At 36.6% G+C, this 13270-nt stretch overlaps 1 protein-coding gene across 11 annotated transcripts in view; it reads right to left on the bottom strand.

Annotated features, from left to right (window-relative positions):
• ERBIN (erbb2 interacting protein) overlaps window positions 1-13270 on the bottom strand; it is a 127732-nt gene that overhangs the window by 32874 nt on the left and 81588 nt on the right. For all 11 annotated transcript variants that reach the window (XM_053223418.1, XM_027040879.2, XM_027040888.2 and 8 more), the window contains one exon: window positions 5640-5739. In XM_053223418.1, the coding sequence (XP_053079393.1) occupies window positions 5640-5739 (100 nt within the window). The remainder of the gene's footprint in view (window positions 1-5639; window positions 5740-13270) is intronic.

The raw sequence follows: 13270 nt of genomic DNA, 5'->3' as shown, positions 1-13270 counted from the left end.
CAGCTACAAACTGTTATATGGATGCATACTTCCCATTCAACAATGATTCCTCTAAGTAGGCCCAAAATACCAGGCCTTCTCTTTCAAATTCACCCATCATTATCCCCCTCTACAACATGAGCTTCTTTTTTTTTTTTTTTTAAGATTTTATTTTTAAGTAATCTGTACACCCATTATGGAGCTTGAACTCACAACCCTGAGATCAAGAGTTGTGTGCTCTACCAACTGAGCCAGCCAGGTGCCCCAGAACACGAGCTTCTTGAAAGCATGGATTTTTCTTTTTAAATATTCAGATTTAACACACTGCTTAGATCTAACACAGGTGTTCAATAAAAATTGAATGAATTTGGGGCACCTGGGTGGCTCAGTCGGTTGAGCGTCCGACTTCAGCTCAGGTCATGATCTCACAGCTCGTGAGTTGGAGTCCCACATGGGGCTCTGTGCTGACAGTTCAGAGCCTGGAGCTTGCCTGGGATTCTGTTTCTCCCTCTCTCTCTGCCCCTAACCCACTCACATTCTGTCTCTGTCTCTCTCAAAAATAAATAAACATTAAAAAAATTGAATGAATTAAATGTGAACAAAGCATCTATTCCTCTTAAAGTATATAAAACTCCAAGTCAAGAACACTGTGTTTTCTGACTTGTTTATTTCTTTGAGGCAAAGTCATAAAGGAAAAAGCTTTTACTGCATTTGAAAAGAAATCCACCCAGCTGGCCATGTCAATGTAGTTTCTGATTTGGTATTGTAAGTGCAGTATGTTACAGTGCTATATGGAAATACTTTAAGAAACACGTAAACTCTACGAGAACTTAAACATTCTAAGTGTATCTCAGACCTATCCTTTTAAGACCCTTCCATTCTAAAACACATCTCTCAAGTCAAAAATTCAAAGTGGCAAGATTTTATTTTGCTACTTCTACTCTTTGTATCAGAAATAAATTTCTTAACTGAACTATGACCTCTTTTAAAAAGAAACAGTAAGAGGATAAAATGAAATGACAGAAATGATAGAAGGCCAGGTAAATCTGAATCATGAAAACAGAAGACAGTAAGAGAAATCAAAGCATGAGTACACCCATGATTAGAACAGTTCTAAGCAGCAGTCACCAAACTTCTGTTAAGTGGTCAGATAATAAACATGGTTACTTTGTGAGCCCAGAGACCAATGTGAAGACACTATGGTAGGTGCTTAGGACAGAAATCAAATTTCCACAAGATTTCTGACAAATTTAAGATATATGTACTAATAACTGAGTACCATTATTGTATTATAGTTCTACCAATGAGAAGACTGAAGGTCTCGCTGTTAGGAGTAACATTTTGCTTAACTGGTGCTGGCTATCATCAAACTGATGCAAAGAGTCACCTGTAAAAACTATTCTTACCTTGTGGGCCACACAAAAACAGGTAGCAGGCCAGACATGGCCAATGGGCCACAGTGTGTCAATCACTCTGACTGGAACAAAAAGTGTTATGACAAAAGATATTTATCTGGTTGTTCCTGGAAGGGGGTCTTCAACAATATCATACATTATGTATTTAATACTTCATTATTCAAATAAAAAGATATAAGCTGTTGAGTAGTTTTATTCATTGTTGGAATCATGTTTGGTTATTTGAGTGTGCGTTAAAATGAAAGCAAAATAAAACATTCTCAGGTCTCTATATGGCAGTGACAAAAGCAAAGAGGGAAAGCACTAATATCACATGAATATAATAATATCAAAGATTAAATATGTCCTTTACAGACTTGGTTTCTTCACAAAGGAAAAAATAATTTTGTTGAGAATCTTCCTTCAGAATAATATCTGTATTTGATTTTTAATAATTACCAGTTTTTATAATTTTTCTAAAGTAAAAGTAGCAAATGAGAATAAAAACAAATTTTCCCAATGTGTTGTTCCTATCGTTTAAGACAGGGACAGAAAGCTATTAAGCTTTTTTTTTTTTTTTAACCATTTATTCATTTTTTGATAGAGACAGAGTGTGAGTGGGGGAGGGGCAGAGAGAGAGGGAGACAGAATCTAAAGCAAGCTCCAGGCTCTGAATTGACAGCACAGAGCTCGATGCGGGGCTTAAACTCATGGACCATGAGATCATGACCTGAGCTGAAGTCGCTTAATCGACTGAGCCACCCAGGTGCCCCCAGGGACAGAAAGCTATTAAATCTGGCCTACTTTCTGTTTTTGTATAGTCTACAACCTAACCATAGTTTAAAAATTTTTAAATACTGGGGGGAAAAAAACCCAAAACATAAAAAAATTTTTCATAATACATGAAAATTACATGAAATCTAAATTTCTCTATCCATAAATAAAATCTTATTAGAACACACCTATGCTCATTTGTTTACATATTGTCTGTGACTGTTTTTTGCACTAAACAGGCAGCATCAAGCAGCTATCACAGAAACCTATGGTCTATGAAGCCTATATTTATTAAACTGTCCTTTACTTAAATAATTTGCTGCCCCATCAACAGGAAGGACATTAACGTCTCTTCTTACACTAAGAATTTATTCTTCCTTTTCCTCACAAATATTTTAAGTATTAACATTCTATCTTCCCACATAAAAGAACAACTATTAGAATATATTATGTCTGGCTGGCAGTAATACTATTTATAGCGATACTCACTCTTACTAATTTCTAATATCCAGAAATCAACTTCAGAGATAAAATTGGAAATTGAGACATGAATTCCAGTGACTATGGCAAACGAAGAAAAAAACACCTAATGATGTATCCAAACATTCACTATAATTCCCCACAATGCAAAATCGGGCATAAGCCAGAGTTAGTGGTATATCTATTTTGAATTTTTTAATTTTTTTTTTTTTTTTTTTTTTTTTTTTTTTTTTACTTTTTTTGGTAATCTCTATGCCCAATGTGGAGCCTAAATTCACAACCCTGAGATCAAGAGTTGCATGCTCTACTGATTAAGCCAGCCAGGTGTCCTTGAACTTCTTAAAAAAAAAAAAGAATTTTTTTTAAACATTTATTTATTTTTGAGAAAGACAGAGCGTGAGCAGGGGAGGGGCAGAGAGAGAGGGGGACACAGAATCTGAAGCAGACTCCAAGCTCTGAGCTGTCAGCCACAGAGCCCAATGTGGGCTCAAACCCATGAACCATGAGATCATGACCAGAGCTGAAATCAGACACTTGAACCGACTGAGACATCCAGGTGCCCCCGAACTCATTAACTTCTAATGTACATATAGAGTACTTGCATAAAATAATACTTCAACATCGAATGCCTAAAATTAAATATGCTATTATTTTATTATGGATACATGTTTCCAAATTATATTGCTAAATATGGAAATTAGGGGTTGATTTAAATATATGGAAGAGAGCTTGTGCTTACAAACCTATTCTCTAAGCATTATAGATTTCCAATGAAGTAAACTATTCACATCTAACATCTCACAAGTCTTAACTTTTAATTCAATTCAAAAGCTAAATAGTTTTGCTTTACCCAAATAAACCTCATTTAATATTCCCATGAAATAACTTATCAAAGCAAGTCTTTTATTCCTTCCTGCAAAGAACAAGAAATAATGAACATAGATAAATGAGTTCTCCAATTATTTATCACTTAATAATGGAAATTGAATGATTTTACTTTTTAATCTATTTAAGTATTTCATAACTGTTTGCTAAACCTGCCAAAACAATGTAAGAATAATAACCAATGTGATTCTGCCATAGTGCTAACTAAGCACTTTACATTCAGTGCTTCTCATCTGTACAAAAACCCTGCAAAACTGATACTATTATCATTATTTCAAGGTAAGGAAACTGAAGCTCCAGAATTTATTTAACTTGCCTCTGGTATATTTATAAATTAAAATTAATGATCAATTTAGATTTTTTCTTCAGTGTTTTTATGTATTAAGAGTTAATTTCTAAATAACTTTGAGACATAAATATTTTCACTGCTGTCAGAAAAATATACATATAAAAATATTCTTTAAAAAAATTTTTTTAATGTTTATTTATTTTTGAGACAGAGAGAGACAGAGCGTGAGGGAGGAGCAGAGTGAGAGGGAGACACAGAATCCAAAGCAGAGCCTGGTGCGGGGCTCGAACCCATGAACCGTGAGATCATGACCTGAGCCAAAGTTGGACACTTAACTGACCGAGCCACCCAGGTGCCCCATAAAAGTTATATTAGTAAATGTAACATAATATATACTTTACACACATGCTGAGGGACCAGAAGGCAAACTGAGTGCAAAGTTTGCTTTGTACAAGTTTGCTTTACAAAGGGGTGCCAAAGCTAGCACCCCTCCCCATCCCCAGGTATATGGGTGATATTTCTTAGACACTCCTAGGTGCTCAAGAACAAAGGAAAGGGGTTTAAGTGCTTGCCATGGTGATGTGGGAAAACTAAGGCAAATGAAAAATTAAATTCCCTTAATACCTACAGCCCACTGACAAGTCCATGAAACAGGCAGACTGACCTTCATCTACGAGCTCAACTGCCTCAATGATGACACTTTGCTAGGGGCAAAAGGGAATCCTGGCCTAACATTATCCTGACCCCTGAGATCCTGTGAGTCTCCTTAAACACTTGAAAATTCCTTTGCAAACCTCCTTTATCTTCAGTCCCCAAGTATACATTGGCAATAATACTCCAAGCATATGGTCCCTGATACACATTTGAAGGGTCTTATGACTAAGGTTTTACTAAATATAAATGACGTTTTCCTAACACCTAGCCCCTAGAAGTCCTCAAACCTTGTTTCCAAAATTCCTTAGAGACTGCCACTGTCCCTAACCCCCACCAACCTGAGGGTATATAATCAGTCACTCCTCACAACCCCAGTGCAGCTTTTCTGTCCATGGGTCCTGTCTCCATGCTTTAATAAAATCACCTTTTTGCACCAAAGATGTCTTTAAGAATTCTTTCTTGGCCATCAGCTCTGAACTCTACCACCACCCCAAAACAACATGTATTGGAACCAATCTGCTCCTTAGTCTAAAAGGCTTTCATACTAAAACTGTTGAAAAACATGTATGGTCAATAGAAAAGGGTATGTTCCCCTTTCCAGGCAAAACCTAAGAACTTAGAAACAACACTTTATGTAGAATTCTACATATTATCCTTATCTGGTATGTAGATCCAAAGATAGTATTTAGTCTACAACAAAACAAGTGAACGAAACAGTTCCTGGTTCAACAGTCCTAATTACATTTAACATGCATTCCTGACATTTAGCAAAGAATAGAGAGATCTATAACAAATGAAGTTGACTGTTTAATTTCAAGAAATCATTTAAGGAAGCATATGGTCTACATGTACCTCCAAATTCAACTACCTATAGCCCTGACATACTTATTTTCTCATTTTCAGAGAGACTACGTGAGCTAGGGAGAGAAGCAGAGGGAGAGGGCTGGGGGGGCGGGGGGGGGGGGAAGGGAGGAGGAGGGAGGGAGGGACAGAGAGAGAGAGAGAGTGAGACACCGAGACCCCCCCCCCCCCCCCCAAGCAGATTCCAGCCTCAGCACAAAGCCCAACCTGGAGCTCAACCCCACAACCCCGGGATCATGACCTGAGCCGAAATCAACAGTCAGGCGTTCAGTAGACTGAGCCACCCAGGTGCCCCAAAAGAAAAGAGATTTTTAAACTCCTACCATCCTCAGTCCTTGGCTGCTGAGGGAACATGTAGTTAGTAAGCACCATTTTCTGGGTCTCTGAATCAGTCTCTTTTTGAAGAGGTATCAGGGGTTTGGACTAGGGAAAGAAAATAAATGTTTAACTTTTAATAATCCTAAAGCAAATACATATCCAGCAATTCCTCTGAATAAGTACTCACCATTCTTTTCTATAAAGTATCAATGTGTAGATTACAAAAACAAGCTTATATATACATAGTAACACTTTAAGCAATGATTTGAAACCTTATAAAAATCTACAAAATATCATTTAGTTTTAGTATAAAACAAAACTCACACTGAATTGCAATTATCACTGATTGTCAATACAATTTAAAAAGATCTCATATACTAAGTGTATCCACAGTCCAGTAATTACTTATCACAGTGATTTAATAAAGCTATAAAACAAGCTTTTGGATTTTATGTTATTGTGCCTCCTTTACATTATCTTTCCCCCTTTGGGAAGAGGCTTTTATAGAAATGGTTTAGAAGGTTTAGTATAGTTACCCACAGTTAATTCTAGCTGAAAAAATAGTACTTATAACAAACATTAAGTTGTAACCTGGTTCTCTCTTCTCCCATGTCTCCTATCTCCATTAATGATACCACAAATTTACTTAATGGTGGAACTATAAACCATTTTTTGGGACATTTTTTAAAACTTCTCTCCTAATTGGTTATGAAGTGTTTTCAATTTATTCTTAATATAACTAATAACTTTGGCCAGTCTATTAACCTAAAATCCTAACAATCCATGCCCTGACTGACTCCAGACAGGCAGGAAACTACCCAATCTCTCCCTCACGTGCCAACCTATCAATTAATTCTTTAGACTGACTCTTGTGAAAACCTTGCAGCTAGCTAATGTATCCTGTGATCTTACTCCCATTCAAACATTTCCTCCATGGCCCTCAACTTGTTCCACAATAAACAAATTGCCCTGCATCTCAAACATCTTCACTGAAAACTTTCCTTGACCTCCTCAGATAACAGATATGGCAGATCTATTCCTTCCCTAGGACAGTACTTCCCTGTACTCTTCTCAAAAATAGGGTTATTCTCTCAAAGATCATAAACCCTACGTCAGGAGATAGGTAAATTTAGAGCTCACAAATGCTGTGAGATCATCACTCTTCTCTATTCAAGTATAAATACCTGTTCTTTTGAGGGTCATTAAATTCTGCCTCTACCATTCTGAACTCTGCCTCTGCCATTCTACATCCTTTCCTAATATCCACTGATCTCCTGGTTAGTGCTGGAACCAGATAATAGGATCACTTGAGTTGCAGTGTGGTTCAGAATGAAATTAGGGTGGTTTGAGATTGGAGGTGGTGGCAACACTGGAGGCAGAGATCTATTACATATCTCAGTAGTCCAAGTCAACAAGAGTAAGATGAAGATGAGAACCATAGATAATTTACAAATTTTTAGCAGCCACATGTTTCTAAAAAGCAAAAATAAGTTAAATTTTGATAATACATTAAATTTAACATACCTTCTATGTTCCAAATAGAATTCTGTTATATGATCAAAAATTGTTAATGTGATATTTTATTTTCTTTGTTTATATGAAATATACAAAATCCAGAATATATTTTACACTTAGAGCACATCTCAATTTGGACCAGACATATGACACTGGTGCCTACTGTACTGGAGATGATACACTATATTTAAGATGATTATATTTAAGGGAAGTGAAAGCAGGGATAAAGCAAAGCAGAAAAACACCTGAGATATATAAGAGTTAAGACTAAATAGACTTCGGTGATTAACAGTAGTTAAGAGTTATACTCCCAAGTCTGTCTCTAGCAAGTACTTTTTACTAATCTAGGGAACCCAGGAAAAGAAAAAGATTGGGAGCAGAGGATAGCACGTTCACTTTTAGACTGGTTGAATTTGAGACATCTGGGTGGCAATGTTAAGTAGAAAATGAGTGTACAGTAAAGAGAACTGATAGCTGAGGATACTGTTAGGAATAACAGCATATAGATAGTAATTGCATCTTTCCAAGAGTTAAGTATATGGAAAGAAACTCAAGATGAGCCTTGAGTACCATATGGGGCACCAATATCTAAGACTGGCAGAAGAAAAATTCCTGAAAAGGAAACAGAGGAGCGGTCAAGCACAAGGACAAGCAGTAGAGGATGGTAACAGAGACAACACGTCTGCTCTCTCTCCACTGTTTCCACAATATTTGCTAGTCAAGCTCACCAAAATTGACACTCCCTTGAACTTTCAACTTGATCACCAAAATTCTTTCTTTTATTTGCTTTCTTTTTGTACCTCATCAGACCTCATTATAAATACTTTTGTGCCAATTACGAGGACCACCTTGTTGCATTGTCTTTCTCTTTACACCTGGATTGGCAAAGCTGCAACCCAGAATCGTTCCAACCGTGTGCTTTCTCTGTATTACCCAATGAGCAAATTAATGTAAGTACAGATCTGTGGTAACCAACTTCAACAGGGATTCTCAATGGTGCCTAAAAATCCTTCTATGTTTCCTAAATTATATTCTGAAGATACTATTTTCTCAAAGATTTTTTTTTAAAGAACAAAAATAGGATGTAAAATCTGCTTGGAACCTGCTACATTCTAAGAATTTCAACATATACATTAGCTCTGCCTCTCAAACTTCAGACCAAGCTGCTTTCAAAAGGACAAGAATCCCTGCCACAGTTTTAAATTCTGTCGGTTACACACCAGTTATCCAACTTCTTCTCATATCCTTAGTCTAATTCTCCACAGTCTCCTCACAACAACCTACAAAAATGCTTAAAGAATTCCTTCTTATGTGCCTCTAGCTACCAATTTCTTTATGTTCCACCCCTCTCCTTTCTTATCCAACCTTTTTAAAAGCTTAATCAACTATTGTGTGGTGCAATTTTCTCATTTACTTATTCTTTAAATTGTGTCAATCAGGTTTTTGATGTACACCTCTAAAATTACATTAGCTATAGTCAAAATAAGTTGGCATGTTATACCCAACTTGCATATTTTCCAGACTTCATTTGAATTGACACCTCAATAGCATTTATCCCCTTACAGCTTCTTCCCTTAAGCTATCTGCTTCATCCTTAACTTGAATCCACTATCATACAGTTTTTCTTCTACCTCTATGGCCACTCTAAGCTTATTAATCCATCTGCCACTTAAATGTTAGTATTGCTTGGGATTCATCCATCCTGAACATTTAAATAAATAAATTCATAGAATTTATTCTATGTGGATAAAAAGAGTCCCGCACTTATGGTCTGTGTTTCTCACTCTCAAAAATAAAATAAACATTAAAAATATTTATTATTTTTTTAAATGTTTATTTTATTTTTGAGGAAGAGAGAGACAGAGTGTGAGCCAGGGGAGTGGACAGACAGAGAGGGAGACACAGAATCAGAAGCAGGCTCCAGGCTCTGAGCTGTCAGCACAGAGCCCGATGCGGGGCTCAAACTCACAAACCGTGAGATCATGACCTGAGCCAAAGTCATATGCTTAACCGACAGAACCACCCAGGTGCCCCTAAAAATTTTTTTTAAAGAAACAAACAAAATCTATAATGATCCTGGGGAAAAGGAAATCATGCCTTCAGGAGCAATTCTGAGAAATCCCAGGAGGTTAGAAATTAAAAGAATGGGGAAGCCAACAGCAGAGAAACGACAGTCTAAAACAGTCGAGGCGGCAGGGGGAAGAAGGGGGGCGGAGAATCATGGCCACTAGAACTGTCCTCAACGTGCCTATCCAAAAAATAAACATGCCTGACTGGAACTTAATATCCTCCCATAAACATTTTTCTTTCTGTTGCAGTTCCTCATCTTGGTAATTTTATCGATTTCCATCTTGTCACTTCAGCCACATCTCTGAAGCTCATCTTTGCTTTTACTGCCTTTCTTCTCACACACATGCATTTTTCACATACTCCATTGATGTGACCTTTTAAGTTATGCCCTAAATATACCAGCTCTTCTTTGGCCCTACTGTCATTATCTTACTTCAAGCCAACATTTTCTATTGCCTTGAGTATGGCAATAGAAATGCCCTCCAACCAGTCTCTCCTGCCTTCACACTTGGCACCACCATTCCTAGTTAAATCCACCTTTCACAACGCAGCCCAAAAAACATTCCAAAATATCAATCTGCTCTTACTACTTGCTTGTTCATATGTTATAATGGTTCACCATCAACTACAGTAGGGTTGACATGTATCACAGGATCACTTCTTCCTCTTAAACTGACGGCATATATGAATAATTGATTAGGACTATGACGACCAAACACCCAGTTTGCCTGGGACATTCACATTTTACACATGCAGTTTTGACACAATTATTGTAAAGCCCCTTTTCGATAACATGGACAATAAATTACAGAGACACCCTAATCACGGCAATTTTCCACAGAGCCTGAATAAGACTTTCAAATCCTTAAAACAGTCTTTCAGAAGTCACTCATAATTTATCAGAGTTAACATGCAAGATTAAAAAAAAAAACATCTATTTACCATTCTTGAAATACAAAGCAAGTTCCTCTTGAAATATAAGATCTTCCATGACCTGTTTATCTCTTTGGCCTCATTTGCTACTCTTCCATCTCAAAGGTTATGTTCTAGTCACAATGAACCACTTGTACAGTTACCTAGTACACTAGACTTCTTCATCAAAAAGTGCTCAGGTTTATAATATTCCTTCTAACCAGAATATTCTTCCCCTTTCTTTGTTTAAATCCTATGATTATTTTGAGAATTAGTCATTGCAGGAATCTCCTCCTCTGGAAAACCTGCCTTTACACCCCCAAGTTAAACTCTTTTTTGAACCTGAAGCCCAGTCCTACCAAGTCTTTTATCACATTGTATTACAATGACCTTCTTAATAGCCTTATGTATCCCGCTTAGTCTGCCTGGCACAAAACAGTGTTCAATAAACTGTTCTTGAATGAAACTGACGAAATGAACGAGGAAACAAATCAACTGTTCTGTTTAAGACTTCAAAGACTCATGAAAAACCATGTTATTCCATGTTCTGCAGGTGCTACATGGTCAGTGAAATATTCAAGAGCAATTTATTCTGATAATTCATAATCAGACTACTTTTACATACCTTCTCCCCTATAATTTGTACTTCCACAGCAAAATGACTACTTCATATTGTAAGGGAGGTAATATGGCTTACACAGGATGCTTCATGATTTATTACTTTACTATTCTGTCAAACTTTGAGAAAAACACAAAACCCCTCATCACTACAATTTTTATTTTTTATAAGTAATTAACAGACGGGGAACAAGGAGAAGATAATGAGAGAACATTGTAAATATGAAAAACTGTCTTAGATACCAGATAATTTCACTAAAATGAGTTGTCTAACATACCTTGCTGGTATTCATTACCTAAAATAGCGCTATTATACTAAAAAAGTCTCAAGAGTCCTTAAGACCAGGAGCCATGTCTCATTTATACTGTAATAACTAACTGGCATAAGCCAGACCCCAGCAATGTTCTGTGAATCCAGATGCAAAATTTCATAACATTTCACATTAAATACTCAATTAAGAGGGAATAGAAATAGGAGTTCTACATGTACATGAACTGACACATTTAATGATGATGAAGTAATCACTGTGTTTAAGCTGTAATAGAAGCAAAGGTATCATCATTTTAGTATTTCCTACCCTAACTTGTAGAACAAGTAAATACTACAATCTGATTCTGAAGCATGGATTGACAATTTAAGGCTTTTAGTTCAGTAATGAGAGGTAAGAAAAGAGGTCTTGGTTAAGAAGTTTGCAGAATCTTGAAATATAGCCAAGTGGGTTTCTTTACTCTAGTAACATGTAAGAGTTGTTAATATAATCCAAAAGAAGGGTATAACACAGTCTCCTGAGCAAATTAAACTATGGAACTTAAGAATATCTTATGAGACTCATGTATCCAAACCTTGGGAAAATATACAGATAGATTATTATAAGGTATTGCTCAAAGTCAAATGCTAAGCATTAATTTATTAAAAGGGTACTCTGCCTTGCTAAAACAAAACAAAACAAAACAAAACAGTAAGACATAGCTGAGAATAGATAAGGAAAAAAGATTTCCTCATACTTACAGATAGTAAGTTAACCCTTATTTTGTTTAGGACCTACAATCTATTATTTTGGTGACATTATACAGGAGATTTCTTATCATTTAAAGTACAACGTTTCTAACAATCTACACTGCGAATCCTAAGACATTTCAAATTAAACGCAAAATACATTTTTCCAATGTTTTTCACAGGTGAATTATAGCTACAATTTGCAAGGATAAAATACTAACATTTAATTCTAAAACCAAGGCAAATACAGAGAGATACATCCATCAACTGTCCAAATGGGAACTGAGCCACAGTACTAGGGTAAATCCACAGTCATGACCTTCCTGCCTCCCATGCATTATATACACTTAAATTAGTATTTCATCCCCACTATTCTGCTAAAACTATATACTCTTCTCAAGGTCAGTAACTACTTCTGACTTGACAAACCTCGTGGTCAATTACAAGTCCTCATCTACGGGACCCACCAGCAACAATCTGTCGCAGTTGATCTTCCTTCAGATGGCTCTCTAGATAACACACCCTCCTGAATGGCTGGTCCTTCTTATTCTCCTTTTGGGGCCCCTCTCATTCCTGAGCTCAATCTTTGACCTTTTCTTCTCCATCCTCTCTCCCTAGTAATTTCATGCACTTCCATGGTGTTAAATCCTCCTTTTGTACAATGTTGACTCCCATATTTTATCTCCAGCCAGTATACTTGACAGTCAACTACTGGCCTGATGTTCCTACATTCCTTTTCATCGTCTCCACTCAATAATTGAAGCCCAGCAATACCTCCTTCTAAACTACTATAAAAGCCTCTTTATTGAACTTTCTCCTTGCAATATAGGATATTCCACTCTCACCCTAAGCACCCACAGACTGTTTCTCACATAAGTGTCAAAATAATCTTTTAAAAATGTACATCACATCTTGCCATTCCCTAGCATGAAATACTTCAGCAGATTTCTATCTAAGTCAGAGTAAAACCCCAATTCATTAGCATGGCCTACAAGGTCATATGTGATCTATAGTGCCAGTTTTCCTATCTGATCTAATCTTAGTCAATTCTCTTCCTTACTCACTTTATTCCAGCCCTGAGTGCTTTATCTATTCCTCAGTTACACCAAGCTCATTCGAATATTAAGACTTGCACTCTTAAAATTATTTAAATGCACCTCTTCTACCAACTCACTGTCCCAGTCTATGTATAGTTCACTCCTAATTTCATGTGCCTGTCTGCTCTACTGGTCCTCTTCCTCAGAGAGGAATTTATCCTATTTAAAATAGGATGTTTACTCTTGCCCTGCTACTTTTCTAACGTCTCAGGTTCTGTTTTTCTTTGTAGCTCTGACATACTATTACATAATTACTTGTTTCTATCTCCCTTGAAAATGTAAGCTCAATGAGAATATAAGAATATTCTATTTGCTTCATCAATGTATCTCAAGTTCCCAGAGCAGTTCATGGACTATTGTAAGCCTTCAAAAAATGTTTACCTATCCAAGTCCAGGAAATAACTTTTAATTCCTTAGAAACACTTCT

The sequence above is a fragment of the Acinonyx jubatus genome, chromosome A1 (assembly GCF_027475565.1).
Source record: "Acinonyx jubatus isolate Ajub_Pintada_27869175 chromosome A1, VMU_Ajub_asm_v1.0, whole genome shotgun sequence".
NCBI lineage: Eukaryota > Metazoa > Chordata > Mammalia > Carnivora > Felidae > Acinonyx > Acinonyx jubatus.
This window is presented reverse-complemented; position numbering and strand designations above follow the sequence as displayed.